The 22,924-nt window shown below is 45.3% G+C and overlaps 1 protein-coding gene across 3 annotated transcripts; it reads right to left on the reverse strand.

Annotated features, from left to right (window-relative positions):
- Window positions 1-1,411: 1,411 nt before the first annotated feature.
- Window positions 1,412-21,484, reverse strand: LOC115087957. 3 transcript variants are annotated; one of them, XM_029595868.1, is made up of 7 exons: window positions 21,465-21,484; window positions 17,258-17,547; window positions 12,813-12,872; window positions 8,923-9,060; window positions 7,875-8,021; window positions 2,404-2,461; window positions 1,412-1,805 (listed from the first exon to the last, which is right to left on the reverse strand). In XM_029595868.1, the coding sequence occupies exons 2-7, from the start codon at window positions 17,423-17,425 to the stop codon at window positions 1,699-1,701; spliced, it is 678 nt and encodes a 225-aa protein (XP_029451728.1). In that variant the 5' UTR covers window positions 17,426-17,547; window positions 21,465-21,484; the 3' UTR covers window positions 1,412-1,698. The 3 variants fall into 3 exon arrangements, with proteins under 3 accessions (XP_029451728.1, XP_029451815.1, XP_029451644.1); XM_029595955.1 differs by lacking the exon at window positions 21,465-21,484 and adding an exon at window positions 21,327-21,346; XM_029595784.1 differs by lacking the exon at window positions 21,465-21,484 and adding an exon at window positions 21,127-21,289.
- Window positions 21,485-22,924: the final 1,440 nt, after the last annotated feature.

Below are 22,924 nucleotides of genomic sequence, written 5' to 3' on the forward strand. Positions count from 1 at the left end.
TAGCCTAAGCTCCCTACCCCTTTGAGATTATACACTTCAGACATCTTCAGGGGGAGGTGCCTCCCTCTGCACTGACTAAATTAAAGGGCAGGGATCTAGGACCATCAAGACGAGACCTATGGGTCACTCACTGAATCCTGAAAGCAAATGTACATCAGGTTGCAAAGTTGGCTATTTTTAAACTAAAATTGTTTAAACCCTTAAGATATTTGATTGCCCTAGATTTGTTTCGTACTGCGCTACAGGCTCTGGTGATGAGGCATTTGGATTGCTATGGTGGCCTATGTAACAGGTACTGCAGTTTGAATAAAAAGATCACATTACTCAGGCTCAGAGTTACATTGGCTCTCAAGTAAGATTAAGGTTTAAGTTGAGGCTTTTAATCCTAATCCATAAATTGCTTTAGGGGGGGAATATTCTTGTCCAGTGAAACAGATTGCAGTGGTACCTACCTAGCTAAGCCTAAAACTCTTATAATAAAAATGTATTTCAATTACCTACAAACAAAAGCTTTTACATTGAAGCACACACTCTTGGGCATTTTCATCTGCAGCACCAGTTTTAGGGAACAGGTTGGTTCTTGAGATGAGAAAGATATGAAGAATTGTTGAAAGGGGTTAAAACCTCTTATTGAAGCTTTTGGATAAGCTGTTTGAATACATGTTTCAAGTTATGATGATTATGTTTTGTTAAAGACATGAAATTGAGGTAGCTTATGATCCTAAACTTGTTCTCTGCATTGGACAAATATTGTGGAAATATAGCAGATTATATTCTTGAATTGTAGTTCCTGTACTAGGGATGGTTACTAGTTAGAAAGCCAGGAGTCCCTACTCCTGTAAGGATTATTAAAAATAAATGTATATTGAGCTAATGAAGCATGTTGAAGAAATGAAGATAGACCTGGTACAGAATGCAATTGCAGGGAGTCTGATCATGCCAAAAAGATTTATTACAAATAGGAACATTTAAAGTATTTCAACACACAGTTTATCTAATACTAACAAAATTGAGTATACAAAAAAAAAATCAAAACATTTTATTAAATATATCCATTGTATATAAGTTACTGCTTGGTGAATGAATGAAGTAGGAAATCCCTAATGAACTCAAAGAAAAAAAAATTGAACATCTTACCAGAGGGATAATGCCTCAAGAGTCACTAAAACAGACAAACACTATGAATTGACCAGTGCAGGCTCTTGATGCAACCTAACACCAACTGGACAGTATGAATTTATTTCATTTGAAATAGCTTAAAAATTGGGACCTTAGTATTTCTGTAGCATTGTCTAGTGTTAAACACAAGATCTGTTGGCAGACATTTCTACAATATACTGATTTTGTATGAAAATAAAAAAAAAATGCTAGAAAAAAAAATACCATTCACAAAAAAAAAAAAAAAAAACACAGACAGGTTGCACACAGTTAAAAGTTCCCCACTTAGGAATAAAAACTGAGGTATATTTGTTGTATGAGAGCTAAAATAGCTCTGGTCCTAGTCAGCAAGTTTCCTTTTTGTTTTTTTACATGACCACGTGAGGCCAAACAAGACAGCTGTTTTACCAGGATTAGGAAACTAAAACAAGTGCAAATGTTGCTTTCCACTTTCACAGCAAGTATAAAAATCAACATACAAATCGAAGCAATTATCTTCATTGTTGGCCATTTAAAAGAAAACAGGTTCTGTACATCCCATTAGGAAAGTCTAATATACGGAGGCGGCTTTGATGTGGATTCGTCGTCATCTTCCAAGTTGTCCTCCATAAACTGCATTGAGGAATTAAACATCCTTTCATCGCCACCTACACACAAGCAGAGGGGGAAAAAAAATGAATAAAAATAGCTTGTGACACTTCCTCGACCAGCAGTTCTCACTTACAGTCCCTTAAGATTTCTAAACAGACACTGTTCTATATCAAGACATCCCCAAATGAAAGTTCACGGAATGAACATAGATTATCTTAGCTTCCAGAATAAAATTAGCATTGGTCCTGAAAACTAACACCCATTCAGGGGGTAAAGAACTGGATTTGAGACTCGCTGGCCCTAAACATACAGGGGTGGAATAAAAAAACCCACACGTGCTCATACATACCCTGGCATTGTTAGATTCTCCAGCATCTGAGAGTCAAAAACCAACCAACCCCAAACCTTAGTAGTTGTGCAGTACCATACCAGATTAATTGCCAGAAACGCTCGGGTGGATGTGAAAGGTACACAGGCTTGCGTGCAATGGGGCCCATTCCCACTTGAGTGGAGGTATAAATGAAGCCTAAACACTTCTGTATGAATAAGATATCCAGTATGTACATCCCACCAAACAAAATTATTCAGTCTGATGGTGACTAAATAGAAGGGCGAGCAGAGAACTGAAATTGTTAAAGTTGCAATGCTACCCACCTCTTTGACTGCAAACCAATTCCACAGTTTGAGGTTGGTCATTGGGATGCAACCACTCCTACAAAAAGGAAATTAAGTTTAGCATTTTGGTTTTTTATATATACCAATACAAATGTTATATTACATTTTTCTACTGCCTTCCTTAAATTTAAATCAAAGCAGTTTACAATACACAAAAGACACCCATAAAATCCATCAGTAAAGTACAGTGCACCAATGGCAGTCTAGATGCCTGGCTCAAACCAACCCCACTCGCACCAGGGCAAAGCCAAGCCACTAATTTATCAAAATATAAACCTGCCACATCTAAAAAGTAGGGCACACTCACACCACATCCCCATTAACTATAAGATATGAAAACCCCAAATCACTGAGCCCTCCCTAAAGGGGCAACCCACTTAGGTAAACCCATTCAGGAGTGACCTGCCTGGAAGCAATCCTGCCCCCACATCAGGGGTCAGCTAAATCAGCAACTCCCTACCTTTTCAAGCCAAAGGCACGCCTACATTAACAAAAATGTGTTGCACACCAGCCTCCATGGGGTAGGCAATGTGGGCATGGAGCAGACTTGTATGGTCAAACGAAGAGCTAGAGAAGCAGTGAAGTGCCATCAGTCTCTCTTCCAAATGTTAAAACAAAAAGGAAAGAGAGTAGACACACAACCTCATCACAATGGGCCAGCTCTTTCTACACACAAGTGTAAGAGAAGGGAGAAGCCCGGGTGATGTCAGTAGCCAGCTTGGTTGCCAGAACACATACAAGGAGTCCCATTCCGTGCACGCCCTCCCTGTCTCACTCAGCTTGGGGGATAAGACAAAGGCTGGAAGGAGAAGAGGAGGTGCTGTGTGCATTGAATATTGTGGGACTCTGCTATCCATGCTCTGTGTGCCGTTTATTAACTTACCACACTCCATGGCTCATACTAGAGCTAGGAGGAAGAGGCATGCATGATTACACATTCTCAGAACAGAGCTCCCACATGTTTTAAGAGCCACTGCTGGTGATTCCTTACTGTCAGCAGGGTCTGGATCTGAGCATGAAGCAGTGGTGACTTTTCCCCATGGCACATCCGATCAGGTCTGAAGGCACACTGGTCGGGAAACACTGAGCTTCATGGCGCTCCCGGATGTGGGAAGCGCCATTAAGGGGGTGGAGGATGTTTGATATTCGGCTATCGTATGGCTTCAGACAGAAGCCTATGTGCCAGATATCCAGAAGCAGTAGCCAGCCTGTTAACTTGGGATAGGGCTCGGCAACACGAGCTTTTTCAAGCCATAGCTTTACAAGGAGGGGAGGAGAAGCCTAGTGGTTAAAGCAACGGTCTGTAAAGCAGGCAAGCCAGGGTTCAAATCTTGTGACCTTGGTCATCTACTTCACCCTCCATTGCCTCGGGTATAAAAGAAACCCCTTAAAATTGTGAGCCCTCCGAGGATAGGCAAATACCTAACGAACCCACATGTAATCCGCTTTGAAGCGCCAATGAAAGGACGAACATAAATAAAATAAGCAGCTGACTCCAAGGCAAATCCTAGCCCTTCTCCCCAAAACCACAGCGTTAGTCTAGCATTTGGCAGTCTGCGTGGATTACGGTCCATACGTTTCATCTGGGTGCTATAAAGTCGAGGCTTGCCAGGCCACTTTTCAGAAGCAAAAAAACACATCAGCTGCTCATTTTTTTTTTATGCTGCAGTCCCCCAATAGTATGGGGAATTAATAAAACAAAAACCCCCACACATTAGCACAGGTTCTAGAGGACCCCCGCTGAATATTCAGGGTATACGTTTCCACGCCACCACTTTGCAGCTCTTTGAGGACTGGAGTTTGAGTTATAGTCTCTTTGGTGCTCACTTTACATGCAGGCTGCAGTAGTAATGTTTCTGGCCAGTAATTATCCAGTAATGTCTGCAGTCAGAAGCTGCTCGTACTATAGGCTTTGCGCCACATTTAATCTTCCCCCCCCATCTCTTTTGAGAAAATTCATTTTCCCAGTTTGTGGGGATGATACGAGCAGGGCTTGAGATGCAGAGAGAGGGGAAAAAAAATTCTATTTCCAAATAAAAGCTCATAGGCAGCCCATTTCAGCATTTTTTCCAAAATATAAAAATGGAAAAGCACCCATAAAAAGTACCTAGTTTATAGACGTTTAAAAAAAATAAAATAAAGTATATGCTGGAGCCATCACTTCTTACTAATGAGTGCATCCACTTATATTCTTTGATAAGGTCACCCTGCCACATTCATCTGGGAACCACTTGGTGACCAGTCAGCAAGGCACACTGGGCCCCAGTCTGTCAATGTGAATAATGTGAGGTTGGGGAACTTTACTGAACCTGAATGTAGCTTGCCAAGAGCTAAATATGCCAGCAGGAATTTGTGAGAGTAACCTGGTTATCCTACAGGAGGGAATCCCCCATTGGAAGATTTTTTTTTTTTTATTTGCACATTAGAAAAACGAATTCAGTTGCTTATTGTAGTCTGGTATATTCCCAGATCTCAAAGGGACTTGAGCAGTCTGTTTGGGGGTCTCAGAATCCTAAATAAGGAAAACAAAGAGGGCAGGGGGGGGGGGGAAGAGGGGCATTGGTAGATGGGAAGACCGGTAATAAAAGTTCCATGGTTGAACAGACGGGAAGCTTCATCTAAGGCTGCACCTATTACAGCTGCTCTAGGAGCACCACCACACGTCCCCTTCCCACAGGAGCCCGTGAGTCTGAAGCCACATCTCCAAAAGGAGAAGCCTGAACAAAAGCTTCCCCTACCACCGTACAGTGCCACCGGAAGAATCAAGTGCAAGAGTTTAAAAAGAAAATTGCACCAATTCCTTCTCCAAAAGTGGTCCGCTTACATATCACACGTGAATGTGCCTTCTCCAATGCAGGGCCTGCTTTCTGGAATGCATTACCAATTGATTTGAGACAATCTGACTCAGTGAAACAATTCAGGAAAGTTTAAACTTCAAGCTAGCTTATTGTTCGATTCTTTTTAACTTTACTGTTTTATTTGATTATTTTTACTCCAATAGTCGATTTACTTTTAGACTTATGATTTTTATTATAACTGTTTGTGTTAGTTTTGTCTGATTACAATTGTTTTTATTGTAATGTATTTTCTAATTGATCTTATGATTATGTATGTTTTATTGTTTGCCTAGGCCTTTTTGTGTTGGGCAATCCATAAATTCAATAAATGTAATGTAAATATAAGACCAGACAGCATGACCTTTATAAGTAGCTCTACCATTAGGATTTTTTAAATGACCTGTGGTTCTCAACCTTTTTTCTGTCGGGACACACCTGACAGATGGTTCGGGACACACCTGACAGATGGTTCTCACATGCATGACACCCTGACCATTAGGATTTTTTAAATGACCTGTGGTTCTCAACCTTTTTTCTGTCGGGACACACCTGACAGATGGTTCTCACATGCATGACACCCTGACCGTCACAGGGCTAGATGTAAAAGTACAGTTTGCATCCACGGGAACCCCCCTGACCCACAATAATGGATGTAAAGCAGAATTACGACATTCCCCATACAATTCACCCTACAAAAAAAGATGTTCTGGTGTCATGTCAGTAACAGCAACTCAAACTCCTCCTACTTCCAGGCTCAATAGCCCTACTTATGAAAAGACAGCAGTTTACCACCAATGCATGTCCTCTTGAGAAAACACAACAAATAAGACAGATACAAACGCTTACATGCTAGTAAAATATCTTCTCGTAACAGACACAGAACCGACCTAACACTCCCAGGATCTGTAGTAATGCACAAACTAATCCGCACAGTTACACCTGTATTATGGAATACACTCAAACAGGAGCAACCCTATCTATGAAAAGGCAACACTACAAATATTAAATCAGGCCCTAAAAACCAATACACCTCTTATTAGGAAAACAGAACTAGCAAGCAGCTATAGATCCATACACAGAAATAATTGTAAAACTATACTAATAAGCAGAATAAATGTTTCAAAACAGCTATGAACAGAACATCCATTAAAAACTCATAAAAACTATTACAAATTCTCCAAACACCAATAAAATATTAAAAAAAAAAAAAAAAAAAGCAGACACATCACATAATATTAAATAATCAAAATGGCAGTCAAGAAAAAAAATTAAAGCCACCTTTACTTACCCCCTCCAGCAGCTCTCCTACTCTTCCATGCAGGCCATAGCACACAGCAGAAGCAGCAGTAGAGTCTAAGCTCCATACTCATGGTCCTCTTCCTTAGGGCCCATGTCTCTCACACACACACCATACCAGTCATGCATGCCTCCATGACCAGTTTCTGTCTCACACACCTATCATCTCCCAGTCTTTGACACACTCACCAGTCACCTTCCTGAACAGTTTCTCTCATGCCATACACACACACAGGCTTCCCACTCCCATGTTCTACTTACATATACGGGCTTTTCACTCTCATAATCACTTTTGTCTCACACACACTCACCAGTCTCTCACTCCCATGCTTGTTCTCTCCAGATGCACAGGCTTCTCATTCCCATAATCACTTTCTCTGTTACACACACCCCCCCAGTCTCATTTCCATGCTCGCTCTCCAGGTTCACAGGCTTCTCATTCCATGAATCACATTCTCTCACATTCACACACACACCAGTCTCTCTCACACACACTGTCACCTTACCAACCAGTCTCTCTCATGCATGCACACACATACACAGGCTTCCCACTCCCATGCTCTCTCACATAATCAGGCTTCTCACTCCCATGCTTTTTCTCTCACACACAGTCACCTCCCTGACTAATGTCTCACACTCTCACATACACAGTCATCTCCCTGAGCAGTCACTTTCATTGTCTCTCACATATACACACACACACACACCACCTCTGACCACTTTCTCTCAATCACACACACATTCTCTCACTTACACACAGGCAGGCTGGCTCTCTCTCAAACTCACTTCCTCACCCCCCCCCCCCCCCCGAGCACAAATAGTAGCTGCAGCAGCCCCCGCAGGCCAAGAAAGTAGAATCCCATCGGCCGCGGGAGGCTCATGCTGCTGTCTCCTTTCCCAATTACCGGCTGCTTTGATTGCTCGGGGGCCGATGCTGCTGCCGCTGCTACTTTTCCACACGGCATGGGCCGGCTCTCTCCTTCCCGTGCATCACTTCCTGTTCCGGGTCACGGGGGGGGGGGGGGGGGGGAAGAAAAAAAGGCCAGCCACGGGTGCCAGAGCTTCTTCTAGCGCCACTGCCGTTCCCGCTAGGCTTGAATGTGCTGATAGCCCGGTGGCAACGGCAGCAGGGAAGTAAGAGCAGTGGGAGAGACCGGGAACACGCGACACACCGGTTGAGAAGCGCTGCTATAGAGCATGGTGTTTGGAAGTCCTGTTTTCCAGGGTGAAGCCAACAGGTTTTAGGTTTCAGCATTCCCATGCACTATGGGCTACCCTTCTCCCTCATGGCTAATCCCATTCTTGTCTTATACATACCATGCCGGTGACACTGTCAAAGCACCTGCAGTGAGGCAGGCTCCTGCAGCCCAAGTACGAGATGGCCAGTACAACAAACAAGCTACAGACAGAGGCTATTAACATGGCTATGTTGGCTCCTTGAACAAATTTGTTTAGTATATATTTCTGCAAGACAAACAGAAGTACATTGCATGTTTAATTTACATGTACTATTTTTACAAGCTTAGTTATGTCACAAACTCGGCTTTCACCGCCGAACAAATTCATATTTTAAACAGCATACAAAAATATTGTTTACCTAGATTTGTAACAATAGGGTGGGGAGGGTGGAAGAAAGGTGTCAGTAGTTTACAACAGTGTGGGAAACCATTTGCTAGAAATGAGCAGATTTTTCTGTTCTGCAAGAGAATGAAATTGAGTAGCACTCACATCCCCGGGGACTCCCTACTGCTTCCTTTGGGATTGATCCCTGCCTGTTGAAACCTAAATTCCTTCCCCCATGACCTGGATGGCAATCCCCACTAGGTGACCTATTGCCTCCCGCAGCGGCTGGGCCTTCCTTAACCACACCTCCCGGTTTCCAAGAGAGATTCTGCAGCAAGAGGTAGAAAGTTGCGGCATGCTTGCAGAAAATGTGTTTATGACTTGTCTATTTTTTTATTTCAGGTTTTTAGGTGGGGAAAATTAAACAAAAAAAAAAAGAAAAACCAAAGGTTAAGAATTATTGTAGGGAAGAGAAGGATTCGCTTCATACACCCTCCTCCCCCCCCCCCCCTCCCAGGAACTCTGCACATAACCATGAAATCTGAGAGACAGATCACATACAACACACCCTAAGCTCGTGGAGCGAGGATCATGCCTGTTATGCTATGCGGGGGGAAAACCTAACCCATTTGGAGACACTACCCCCAAGAGAAGTCATTCTCCAAGCAGCTTCTCTTGCAAGGAGCAGTAAAGCACTTCATGTGGAGTTTGACAGTGCGCTAGCCCCTTCCCTCCCTGGAACAGAGCTGCTGTAACCGGGACTGTACGCACTATACAGAGACTGAGGACAGAAACATCTTACCGTATGAATAATGTGAACTGGCGTATGGCTGAACACCTCGTCGTCATCCTCCCCGTAGCTTAAGGTCAGAGAGGCATAGATTACCAGAATCGAGGTGGTGATACAGGACAACACAGAGGCAACAATTAGCGTGTTCACCTGAAAAGGGGGGAAAAGGCACGCATCACACCTGAACATTTCTCCGAAAGAAGAGGCAATTCAGAATTCTACCGAGGTCAAGTGCTTTTGACCCCTCCAATCTGTGCTAGACAGTGAGTTATTATATTTTAATGCGTACAAAGGGCAGAACACACACCCAGTCCCACAGACTCTCTTAAAGAGCCTAACATTTGTATGCCTTCAAAAAGGGCAAAACCCGGACAGGCTCATGACACGAAACCCTGTCCCGGCAGCAGAGTAAGGACGATGACGAGGGAAGCTGCGCTCGTGCTCCCAGGCCACAGACACCCGACTTTCTGATCTGGAAGCAGCCGGGGGGGGGGGGGGGGGGGGGGGGGAGGCACTTTGCTCATCTCGTCCCACGCCACTGCAGACATTACTGCAGGCGTGCCCCCCCCGATGCCACTCGGCTGCTGCGATTAGTCCCACTCTGCACAATCGCAGGAGGCTGTGACGGAGGGGATGAGACACGGACAGGAGAGAGTGAAGGGAAGACAGAAGTGATAAAATCCAAAGGCAACATGCAGACTGGAGGCAAGAAGCCAGAAGATTTTTTTAAAAAAAAAGTCTTAACAACTATGGCAGGAAAAAAATGATAAATGATGTGATATCTGAAAGCTTATCTTGTGATTATAACTTAGGAAAACAACTCTATTGTAATAAAGTTATGGAGAAACAGAAAACAAGCAGAGCAGGACCGCAAGGGCCATCTCATCTGCCCCATTCAAGATGCAAAATCCTCAGAGCCTGCTCCATATCCCAGGATCCATTGTTTAACGATTAGGACATAAGTTACTTTTCTTCACTAATGCTCCTTGTGTTATATTTTTCATGGGGGCAGGACATGGAGAAAACAGTTATCATTTCTCTCTCCTGAAGTCATCAATCCAGGAAAAAAAAATCATTCCACTAGCAAGCCTTAAGGTTTCTACTTAGCAAGGGCCCTGCATCAAGATCTCCTCCACTCAAGATCAGAAAACTTTCTTGGGAGGGTTCCTTTTTTTTTTTTCTTTTATATTTTGTTGCTCAGCTGTTTGCTACTTCAAAAACAGAGCGCCATTTTCGGTTATCAGCAGGCCCTGGGAAATGCCAGGGAAAGGGCTGGCGCTAGCTTCGGCGCCGCCCTGTGCATAGAGTCCCCACTGCTGTCCCCATGCCACCCTGCCCTCCCCCCATACACACAGCAGTGTGGGTGGCCCTCTGGCTGCCAGAAGAAGATATATGAGCATTCTCTGTCCTCCGCCACTGCCTCCCCAGGGGGGGCCACTCCGTGCAGTTGCACGGTTTGCACACCCGGTCACACCGGGTCTGGCCAGAGAGAATAGGTTAGTGCATTGGTGGGGAGGATCCATTCAGATTCAGCTCCTCCCTTTGTGGGGTCTGGAATGGCCAGCCCCCTGGAAGGCTTTATAACAGTTCTCTCGAGAGTCTGTGGGCAGTTCTTTATAGTTTTTGGAGATTTAGGGGGCAGTATAGTTTGCTGTTTTGGAGGAAGGCTGGAGTTCCACCCTCCAGTTGATTTTTTTTTGCCTTACCTGGGCTCCATTCTGCCTGGGACCTTTTGGGACGGGTCATGGACTCCAATACTGTAATTCTCTCTGTAGGTGCAGACTGGTTGTCCTGGGACTAGTTTTGGGAATTTTGGACTTTGCTTGGCAGAAGCCTTGAGAGACACCTGGGCCTTTCCTGAATTTGGGCACGAGGAACCTTGTGTTTGGTGCATTCAGGGAGAGGGAAGACCTCCCCATCTGAGGTGGTGACCCGCTGCAAGGAACAACTCTGGTGGGAATCATTTTTGGGATAAGAAGTATTTGGTTTGTTGCCCAGGAGTAAGATTTTTGCCCTCCTTCCTGCCTGGAGCAAGAAACAGCCCAAGCTGCTATTTAGAAATGAATTCCACCCATCTGGGATCCCCACAGGAAATGAACCAATGAAAAGAAGAAGTAAAGATCCAGAAGATCTGCTGTGAGAACCTAATTACACCATGCGACATCTTCACCCTGGGAGGAGAGAGGTTTGGACTGTATAAGGACAGGATTTTGGCCATCACAGGGTTACCCTGCCCACTGGAACCTCCAGCTAATCTAGGAGGGTGGATGGGCTCCCTTGCCTGTAGGCAAGACTCTGGCACAGAGGTAGAAGAGACTAAAGAAAGAGAAATACTGTGGTGCTGAGGTTTAAGTGTGCTGTTTCGCCCGATTATTCAGCTCAGTAAAGCTTTAAGTTTGGACACTATCCAAGTGACTCCAGTGTGGTTACAGAGCACACCACGAGTACAGTTATCCTTCCCCCAGGGGACTTGGATCGAGAAACAGAGGATGTGAGATCCCTCAGGGACAACACAGAGTCACCCCTAGTACCTGGGCCATGAAAGTTAACTTTTCCCACCATATGAAGAATCCACACCCTGGGGAAGGAGTCTGTGAGAAGAGCCAGTCAGGTGTTGCTGCCCCGAAGGACTATAAGTAAGTTTATGGCCCCGGAGTGTGACATCTCCCGACATGGGGTTACACTACAGTAACTCACCAGCTTCAGGCACATCCTCCTGGCTAGCCAACTGCATCCCTATCAGTCAGTTTAGCTTTGGAAATGAATGGCAAACAGTAGCAGCCTAGTGGTTAGAGCAGCAGGCTGAGAACCAGGGAAGCGAGGACTGGCATCCTGCTAAGACTCCCTGTGACACAATCCGCACACAGGTAAGACACTCATCAATATCCATCTGAAAATCATGACTAACTAAAAACACATGGCATGTTCACATAGTACTCAAGATACTAGAAAAAAAATGAAATATAAAAAAAAAAAAAAGAGAGACAGGTAAGCTATACCCAAGCTGACAATCAGAAGTTGGCGAGAACACTGAAATCCAATTGTGTCTCTACATTGAAAGCTTGTTTAAAATAAAAAGCTTTAACTTGCTTTCTAACGGTCACTTAGCATATGATTTTCAGGACTTCAAGAAGACTTTCACAGTTGTGGACTGGCAACACAAGTTCTCTCATTTCTTCAAGTCAAACTTATTGTAGGGACGTCCAACAGAGTGAGAGGCTGATATTAAATTGTTCACTGGTCTATAACACGCTTTGGTGCTGAACTTAATACAAATTGGAGAGAGTCTCCCACAAGGGCATGATGAATCAATGACAACTTTGAATTGAATCCTCCACCTTATTGGCAGCCAGTGCAATGTACATAACACTGGTATAATATGGTTGAGTAACTTAGTGCCAGTTGATATTTGCTGCTATATTACAAAGCCTGTAAACATCACAGCGTACATTCTGGTATTCCAACATACAGGGAGTTACAGAGTATCTGACTAACTTGCCTTGATTAAATTAAATCTAAAATCCAAGTCACATTAAAAAAATTTTTAAAAAGCATAATGGACGCGTTTATTCATATTCAAAAGCACCCTGGAATTACCCAAGGTCTTGCCTTGGTGCATCGTGCAGAATGCAGACTCCTGGAAGGAGGATTAGTGGAAGAATATTTCAGTTACACTGAATGAAAAACTGGATCACCGGGTTATATGCAGACATTATCCCTGGAGCCTTAAGATCAATTTTAATAGTGTAACTAGAGTCAGTAATGTGTAGATGGGATAAGCCATAATCATCTCTAAATTTGCACAATTTCCCGAAACAGAACCATTCTGTAGCAAATGTAACACAAAAAACACACAGCCCCAGTTACATAGAAAAAAAAAACCACCCATGCATCTTATTTACCAGAACAGGATTCTTTTTCTGAGAGGAAAATAAAGCCAAAACTCCAGGAACACTCATTATCTGCAAAGAAAAAGAAAAGGAGAGGAAAAACAAAACACATTAGAGTTTTATTGTTTGGTGTTTATATTTATTCTGTAGCTTGCCTTGAGCTTTTTAGGAAAAGTGGAAAATAAATGCAATTAAATTAGTAGATTCTCACTACATTTGTCCCTTTAGTTTGATTTGTTCATCCTTCCCAAGAGGTCCAAGGTGAAAACATAACTCCATCCTCCAATCGTATACATAAAAGTTAAAATCACAAGAAGCATAAACAACCCCCAACTCATCCTTCAGGGAAGGCGAGCTCATACAACCAAGTCTTTACATGCTTCCGGAGCGACAAGCAGGTGATTTCCAAAGACAGCTCGGTGGGGTGCTCCCTATTTACAGTATCCACATTCTCCACTTTAATTGTAGGATGGCCAAAAACCCTTGTGATGATCATAGTATTTGTGTAGGAACACAAGAGATCAAATGATCGTGTACATTTTCTGGAGCCTCCCTCGTCCCACCTCCCTTTTTTTAAACTCTAAAAAGCCATGCAAGTGTTACATTTATATGCAAATTCATTTGGAAGCCAATGTAGATTTAGAGCGGTGGACTTCCCAGGAAGGACGCCCCCCTCACCACAGTGCCTTCCTCCCCCAAGCCAGAAAATGTATTATACTTTCAGTTCCAGCTGTTTTGGGTCACCCCGTTTAGAGCTTAAGCACCTTTGCCTGAAGTATTTATATGGCTTGCGTTACCCATGGGGATGCAATAAATGATATAAGTGACATGCTTAGGACAGACAGTACGATGGTAACTGAGGAAATGAGAGCGGCAGCTTGAGTTTTTGCACAATCATGAAATTTTAGAGAGCCAAAGAGGGGCAAAATATAAACTGACAGATACATCATGATTATGACACACACACACACACACACACACAATGGTTCGCGTAAGAACCAAAGAGGAAGACGAGGCATGGAACAGCTTAGTAGCAGAGGAGGCCACCACTGTCATGGAATTTAAGTGTGTTTGGGACAGATATAGATGACAATGCTAGGAACAGGATCAATATGTTGGATAGAAATCATGGGCGAGGGGAGCTGGTTTTCATTTAAGTAAGAAGGAGATTTAAATGCTTAGCTACTCCAAGTGGTAGAAAGCCACAGAGAAAGACGATAAGGCAGACTGAATGGGCCGAGTGGTCGTCGTTTTCCCGTTAGTGCATGGTATTCACTCAAGACACAATGAGATGCCACAGTCTAGAATGTTATCCCGTGTCCCCTACGCTCACTGTTTCCTAATACGAGGCTGCACCTTACACTTAAAGGAAGAGCATAAAAAACAGAGCTGTCAAACCCAGTTGTGTGGGGGTTTTTTCCCCAATTTAAAACATTTAGCTCTACTCACATGCACTTAGCAAACTGTAGAACTCAAAAAATATGTAGCTTTTTATTTTTCAAAGTTTAGCAGTGTTATGTTTCTATTGGTACTGATAACACTCATGGTTAAGTTTTGTTTCAATTGTGCTTCTAATGATAAGCCACTTTCCTTGACCTAAGTGTCGCCACCCACCCATCCAAATCTCCCCACATTTTATAGCTGCCTGGCACAGACATTACAGGAGGTTTAAACTTTAGGATTCTGAAGGTATAATTAAACCCTGATAACGAGCTGCTGTTTACCAATCTGCACTGAACATGCACAGAGCTGCACTTCACAGGCTGCCAGCAGAGGAAGCAGCCTGTGCACTTCTCCATGCCTTGTGTGCCCCCAAGGTCAACGCCTCCTTCTTACTCCCCTTCCCCACCAACTTCTTTTCCCCCACCCCCAACGGATACTGCTAGCCCATCCTTTTGGCCTCTTCCCCCCCCCCCACAAATTCTTCACCTTATCCCACTCTGTCTAGTGATGCTTTTGTTTCCTCTCACAATCCACCCTCTGGAGAGATAGTCCTCTTCTTCACTGTGGTGCAGTGGTGTAGCGAGGGGTGGGCGGCCGCCCCGGGTCTAAGGGGGCACCAAAAAGCTATTTAAGTAAAAAAAAGAAATTAGTATTTTAAGCCCAGATGTAAGTATTGTTGAATACCGGCAGATCGTCTTTTTTTTGTTTTGTTTTGTTATGAGAGATTTATAGTAATGGTAATTCAATTTACATAGGGGCACCTGTGCTCTAGCCCACGCCCAATCCATGTTCCACTTAGCAAGCATGAAACTTAGGAAAACGAGGGGTAGGAGCAGCCCTGACCCTATTTCAGGTTGCAGGGTGGTCGGTAGAAAAAAAAAATCGGTTTTCTGTTACTTAAGCCTCAGCCGACCCAAAACCAGGGATCCATCGCACCCGGTCCGCCAGTTTTACAAAGGAATATAAAAAGGAGAGCGGATCGGTTCCCTAAAGCAGGCATCACATACTAGAAGGCGGACCAGAGCGGCATTTCTGGCGGTTCAAGGCTGACGATGATGAGTGTGGGCGAAAGCGGTTGAAGGATGGAGCCTGCCGCAAGCAAGCTTCCGTTACCTTAGCTGTACGGCTTTTGTTTCTGTACAGCTGCTAAGTGAAAGACCTGATCAGCGCGTTAAGGGCAGAGTTGGATGTTATGGTGAGCCCCACCCCGCCCTCCAGGGGTGCAGGATGAACCAACGTGACGAGAAGCCGCCCGCAAGGTGCAGCCCTCTCTAGGCTGCAGTCTACTTTTTTCCCTAGCACCGAGGGTCGCCGCCTTTTCTTCCGTTTTCATGTATGCAGAGAGCTATCCCCTCAACCCTCATCGCGCTTGGTTTTGGTTTGCTTCATACACTTTGCAACTTTTAATTCTCTAGTACCGCAAACAGGAAAGCGCTTTTAGCCTCCGGCTTCTCCACTCCCTATCCTCCCCTGTGGCGCCTGCTTCAGCGCTCTCCCGCACAAAATCTTGTGCATGCGGCGTCAGCTCCCCTTCCCCATTCTCACCCTTCAGGCTCCCCGCACGTGATCCTCTAGCACCAAGGGAGGTACAGCCCCAGGCGTCAACGTCGCCCGGGTCCTCACTTGAGCCGCGCGCATGCGCGTGCTGCCTGACATGGCGGCGCTGTGGTGGTGCGGATAAAGTAGGTAAGACTGTAGCGGGTGTTCGCTCCATGCAAATCATTGATGGAGGGAGGGCCGCCGAAGAAATCTCTTGCCCCGGGCGCCAAATTGTCTAGCTACGCCACTGCTGTGGTGTGGCATATTTCAGTGTCTGTGCATGGCATGACCAGGGAAAGGGAGGGGGGGGTGTCAGGTTTTCAGAACCCTAAAATGTATAATACTCATGATGAACACACTTTTTTGCAATCTTAGTTCCTAGTGAATGCTGAGGGGGAGTTTATTTTTTCTTTTAAGGGTTAAAGTAATTACATCGGAACTTACATAAGAACATGCCATACTGGGTCAGACCGAGGGTCCATCAAGCCCAGCCTCCTGTTTCCAACAGAGGCCAATCCAGGCCATAAGAACCTGGCAAGTACTCAAACACTAAGAAGATCCCATGCTACTATTCCTGATTAATAGTTTATGGATGTCTCCTCTAGAACTTATCCAAATTTTTTTTTTTAAACCCAGTTACACACTAACTTTCCCCCTTTCCCTTTCTTTCCGCCTAGTTTTAGTTGTGAATAGGAAGTTTACTGTAGCAATATATTGATAATATTTTAGGTATTTTATTATTTGTATGTTTTTATAGGTTTTTAATAGTGTTATATTATATTGTTTTATGTTGGATGTGAATGTTTTTACCATGTACTCAGATATATGCTTTTAATACCGGTATAGAAGAGTGAATAAACTGCCGTAACAGCATCCTCTGGCAAGGAAGTCTAGAGCTTAACTATGCGCTGAGTGAAAAATAATTTTCTCCAATTTGTTTTAAATGAGCTACTTGCTAACTTCATGGAGTGCCCCCTTGTCCTAATATTTGAGAGTAAATAACAGATTTACATTTACCTGTTCAAGACCTTTCATGATTTTGTAGTCCTCTGTCATATCCTCCCTCTCAGCTGTGGGACTAGAATTTTGTTCTTACTAGGCAGTTGCTAATGCTGGATGTTTAATTTTCTTTAAGGCTTGGGGGTAAACTGCACAGAGCAGCAGTAACTACCTTAAAAAGCTTGTTGAGCAGACTGGATGGATCATTTTAGTCTTTATTGGCTGTCCTTTACTATGTTATGGATTCACAGAGGAAGGATAGGGATCTGGGGAAGGTGGTCCAGAGAGCATAGGGCACAAATGGAGTTAAACTCAGCTCAGGTAGTCAAGCAATGAGAAGAGGAGTGTGGGGGGTAGGGGGAGTTTGTTAGTGAAATGAACATATAGTAACTTAGTAAGTGATGATTATGCCTAGCAACAGAAATTCCCACATACAGCATCAACAGATCAAGTAAAGTGAATGCATGCAGCCTCACCACTCCAGCCCAGATGGGCACTCTGGTGTTGCTCAACGCCGATTCTTTCCTGAAGGCACCATCCATGAATCCGCTCACGATGGTGATGCTGGCCCAGGCTATCTGCAAGATCCCCAGCACCACCATGCTCCTCTGGTTAAAGATAAAATACCGGTACCGGTCCATCATCGATGGCAAGCAATCACCACCGCTACCTGCCCGAGATATTTTTTAAAAAACCACACAGACACACCCTTCTGGCACCAGAGATCCGAGTGAAGACCGGCAGCCGCAGATTTAATGGGTTTTCCCTAGAAGAGAAGGGATAGGTGCAAGAGGATTAGCACATCACCAGCAGGCATACCTTACCATTAATAGTGTAAGAGTATCCTTGAATACCACAAGGTTAAGCATGTTAAGAACTTGGCTTCATATATTTAACTCCGCACTGCTCCAGATCATGGAAGCTGTCAAGCAGTGACACTGTGGGACAAATATATAAAGCAGAACTGCCGTCAGTGCTGGGGAGGTGTTAAACGTTCAGTGTGGAAGGCCAGTTCCTGCACAGAAAGCCTCTCAAAGGCTATTTCTGCCTAGAACATTCCTCTGGGGTTTCCAGATGGCTTCGGGCCAACAGAACAGGCTGGCCACAAGGCCTCTCTGCTTACACACGGAGGGGAGTGCGGCTCCAGACACCAGAACAAGAAAAGCGTTCTATTGAGAGAGTTAGCCACCGATTCAAAGGGACTCCCCTCAGTTGTTTTGGCTCATCTTATTATTACAAAGAAGATCTTGCTGCTTAAAGTATTGGAAAGTAAAACTTGGACCAGTTTAAGTAAATCAGGGATCTGCTGTGCTGGTCTTGATCCAAAACGCAATGACACAGGCATCAGCATAGAAATATGCAAACAAATGTCTAGGGAGTGCAAGTGGTAGAAGGCATTAAGGGGATACAGATATTTTAAAAGAAGGGCGCGCGACCATAAAAGCATACGTTATTTTAAGACAATATTAGGCCTGCAGCGTAAATGCAAGGATTCCCTGCAGGATGGAATTTTTTTGGTCTAAGGGCAATCCCTTTCTATTGGAAAAACTTTGTGATAACACCTGGACCCAGCTTTAGGGTTCCCATATGGTCAATTAGCAGGAATGAATCGATAAGCCTAACTAAACCTTGGTGACAAACGCTCTTTCCTGGCCCAGAGTTTGTATATTTTATAAAGGGTACACCTCTCACTCTGCTGACCTTTCCAAAAGTAAGGCAAAGGTGGTAGTCCATGCCACTGGCCATGCTTCCAAACATGATAGAGGGCCATATTCAAAAGCCATTTAGACAGCTGGTTTTGCCATATTCAGCCACTTAAGACTAGATTATAGCTGGATAAGTCATTATCCAGCTACAATTTAGCAAAGAGAAGTGTTCTGGGGCATTTCTGGGAGGGGTTTAGTCAGGGCCGGTGCAAGGGGATTGGGCACCCTAGGCACCTTCAGCCTTGCACCACTTGCCAGCACAGCAGCTCCCTGATTTACTTAAAACTGGTCCCAGTTTTACTTTCCAATACATTCATATATACACACACACATAAACACACTATCTTGCATGGATCTATACTTCACCTTTTCAAAGGAAAAGGTTACAATCAATCAGATCTATACCAATCTTTCGCCAAAGTGGTTTTAGAATTTCATCTCATCTCAATCAGCCCATCTCTCTCTTCCTGGGTTTAGGAAGGCAGAGTGCATAGGGAAACAAAAATACTTGAGGTTCCTAGATGTTTGCAGGTGCCTCTTAAAGTACCTGGAAGCGACCAATGACAGGTTCTTGGTCTTGTTTGCAGGGCCCAGGAAAAGACGGGCAGTGTCCAAGGCCTCCATCGTTAGATGGATTAAGGAGACAATAGCAGCAGCTTACATAATGAAAAACTGGTTCTGGAGCGGCTGAGGGCACAAGAAGTGTCTTGGGTGGAATACCAAGCGGTTACGTCCAGCGATATTTGCAGGATGGCCACACTTTCACAAAGCATTATAGGTTGCACCTCCAGGAAAGAGGAGACCAAAAAAAAAAAAAAATTAAGTAGAGGGGTTCTAGAAGCAGTGCTCGGTATTCCACCTGGGGTGAGTGCAACTTAGGTACATCCCACAGGCTACTGGTCTGGCAGGACGAAGATGTTTCAATTAGATCTTACATGTTGACTGGCTTTTCTTGAGTCCTGACAGACCAGTTTAGATCTCTCCAGTAAGAAAAGAATAAACAGACAAATAGTGTATTATGAACTCAGATAAATAAAGTAGAATGTAAGTAGCAAGGGAGCACAGTGGAATGCAGAGGCAGGCTGTTCTTCCACTTCATTATTTTTCTGTTTTCATTGCTTTATTTCCTGGATCCCTTACTGCAGGAAATAGGGAAACAGCATTTTATAGTACCATGGGAGTTATCACTTTAGGAAGGACAAAACAGCAAAGGAGCAGGCTGGGTGATGAGCTAAGTCTCCTTAAAATGCAAAATAGAGAGATTACAAGCAACAAGCCACATTTTGGCAAAAGACTACTGATTTCCCCTCTGCTGGGCCACTTACCTCTTACCCACTCCTCCTTCCCTCCCCCTCAGTCACTCCTCTTCCATTCCCTCTCACTCAATCACCTCCTCTCCCTTCCCCTTCACTCATTTTGTTTAGTTCCCTTTTCCTCCCCTCCCTTCTCAGTAAGGAAGGGGAGGGAAGGGAAGCTGAGCAAATGAGGCATACAGAAAGGTAAGAGACCTGGAGAAGAGGTGAGGGAAATAAGTCTCACTCCTCCCTTACCTTTCACAGCCTGCCTCCCTCACCTCCTGTGGTCATCTTCAGACCACTGGAAGCAATATGCTTGTGGGCCCATTCTTTGCCAGGCTGTCATCCTCTTCAGCCCTGGGGGGTGGGGACCCTCAGCAGGTCAACATGCCACCACAGGTCTGCTCATGTGCCGGGAAGGGGGGGGGCACCCCAGTGGCTACACCGCTGCCCCACAGCCTTTCCTGCTGCTGCTGGCCTGCCACATCCCTGGGTGTGCCAGGGATGTGGCAGGCAAATGAACGATATCCACACCCAGTCACATTGGGCATCATACCGAAGGGTACAGGAAGGAGGGGCAGTGGTGCCCTACAAAACCACAAGCTCTGAAAGCCTGCCCTGCAGGAGGCACAGAAACAGCACCAGGGCACACCCTGAGGTGTGACTGCTGAACCCCAACAGGACAAGCGGTACCCTAACACCAGGCAGCGAGATCCGTGTGCCCTCCTAGCCCATTTCTAGCAGCTGGAAAAGTAACTAAAAATAAGCAACCTCTGCTTAGGTCCACAGCTACCCTTTCTTTTGCGTCTAAGAGACCAGGGACACAGTTTTCAGGTGTGAGAGATTTGAATAAGTTACAGTATTTGTCAGCTCCTCCAGGGAGGATAACTAACCCCTCCCGTTTTAGGGTTAAGAAAAAAGACTTCTGGATTTTGTTTTACTTTTTAATGGGGGGGGGGGGGGAGAGAGAGACCCCCCGCCCCCCCGAAGCCTCTTTGAAGTTTAGGAACTTGCAGGGATATTTGTAAGGCTTCTTAACAAGACACTCCATGTCCTAACATTGTCTGAGGACATTTCCAAATAACTTTCTGCATTGTAAAGTACAATAAAAGGCAACGCCAATCGTGTGTCTTATTCTCCTTTAGTTGTGAAATTATAAAAGGATAAGGGGGGAGAGGAGGAGCCATAAAACAAAGTTTGCCAATACCGGTTTGGGAACAGGAGGTAAACTAAAGACCTAATTTCTTGCCAATGCTAGAAGGCCGCAGAGCCGCCATCCTCTCCGGACACCCCCCACACACCTCTTCCATGAAGAAACCAAGCCCTCATCCATTTCCCTCTTACCGCGCGTCCGGGCTGAGCTGCGGCAGCTACCGCCTCCCGCTCGCACCTTCACCTGGTCGGCTCCTGACCTCACTTCCTCCTCCAGCCGCTGCAGGTGCACGCAGACTCCCTCCACCCCGCCTCCTGCTGCTGCTGCTATGAACCTGTTCACGCGCTTCCTATGCCCCGCCTCCTGCTGCTGCTGCTATGAACACGCTCACCCGCTTCCTGTGCCCCGCCTCCTCCTGCAGGTGTGAACACGCTCACCCGCTTCCTGTGCCCCGCCTCCTCCAGCAGGTATGAACCTGTTCACGCGCTTCCTATGCCCCGCCTCCTGCTGCTGCTATGAACACGCTCACCCGCTTCCTGTGCCCCGCCTCCTCCAGCAGGTATGAACCTGTTCACGCGCTTCCTATGCCCCGCCCCCTCAGGTCCACATGCGCTTCCCTATGCCCCGCCTCCTCCTGCAGGTATGATCCCGTTCACGCGCTTCCTATGCCCCGCCCCCTCCAGCAGGTACGAACGCGTTCACGCGCTTCCTATGCCCCGCCTCCTCCTGCAGTATGCATGCACTCCCTCCGCCGCCCCCTCCTGCTTATGCCGGTCCGCTCTCTCCGTCCTCGTATTTATTCTGCCCTCGCTTCCTCCTCCAGGTATGGATGCCTGCCTACCTACCTAGGAACGTTTATGCTTGTCCTCTCTCTGCTGCGATGCAATCTCTTCCAGTACTCTGCATGGACTAAAGCAGCTTTCTCTTTCCTATTTACAGGCCCATACAGAAAACCGCACTGGAGATCCCCTGTGCGTGCACAGACCACTCTCCTGTGCGCGCAATTCAGAAAAAAAAAATGATTCAAATGAGGGCCCGCAGTAAAAAGAGGCGCTAGGAACACTAGCGCGTCCCTAGTGCCTCTTTTTGGACAGGAGCGGCGGCTGTCAGCAGGTTTGACAGCCGATGCTCAATTTTGCCGGCATCAGTTCTCAAACCCGCTGACAGCCACAGGTTTGGAAAACAGACGCCAGCTAAATTGAGCGTCCATGCGGGCAGATTTTTAATTTTTTTTTTTAATTTTGGGGCCTCCTACTTAATATCGTTATGTTATTAAGTCGGAGGGTGTACAGAAAAGCAGTTTTTTCTGCTTTTCTGTACACGTTCCCGGTGTCGGCCGAAATTAACGAGAGCCTTTGGCAGGCATTCATTTCTGAAAGTAAAATGTGTGGCTTGGCTGCATATTTTACTTTCTGTATTGCGCGGGAATAACTAATAGGAAACATCAACATGCATTTGCATGTTGCGGGCACTATTAGTTTCGGGGGAGGGGGTTGGCCATGCGTTTTTGACACGTTATTACCCCTTACCCTATAAGGGGTAAAAATAGCACGTCGAAAACACGTGGCCAAACGCGGGCTAACAGTGGTCTCCGCCGGAGCGCACTATACTGTATCGGCCTGAATCTTTGTAATGAGGAGAGTGGGGATACTACTTTTCTGATAGTGTATTGTCGAACCAGTGGCCTTTCCTCCTGACAATAATGCGGCCCATGGGACAACCTGCCGACTGATCTAAGACTGGAACCCTGCCTGATTACCTTCCGAAAAAAACTCAAGACTTGGCTTTTCATCCAAGCCTTCCCATAAGCCAAACACTACAACAGTTCGTTCATTTTGCCCAATAGACTAAATGACCGACCCAGCCACTATATATTCATAAGTTCTCATGCTCCAGTTTTTCTGTCCTTTATTTCCTGGCTACTCTAGCCCCCAAGTTCTTTCTCCCTGTTATTTGTATCTGCGCCTCGGCCTTCCTGTTATATGGTTT

The sequence above is a fragment of the Rhinatrema bivittatum genome, chromosome 1 (genome assembly GCF_901001135.1).
Source record: "Rhinatrema bivittatum chromosome 1, aRhiBiv1.1, whole genome shotgun sequence".
Taxonomy (NCBI): domain Eukaryota; kingdom Metazoa; phylum Chordata; class Amphibia; order Gymnophiona; family Rhinatrematidae; genus Rhinatrema; species Rhinatrema bivittatum.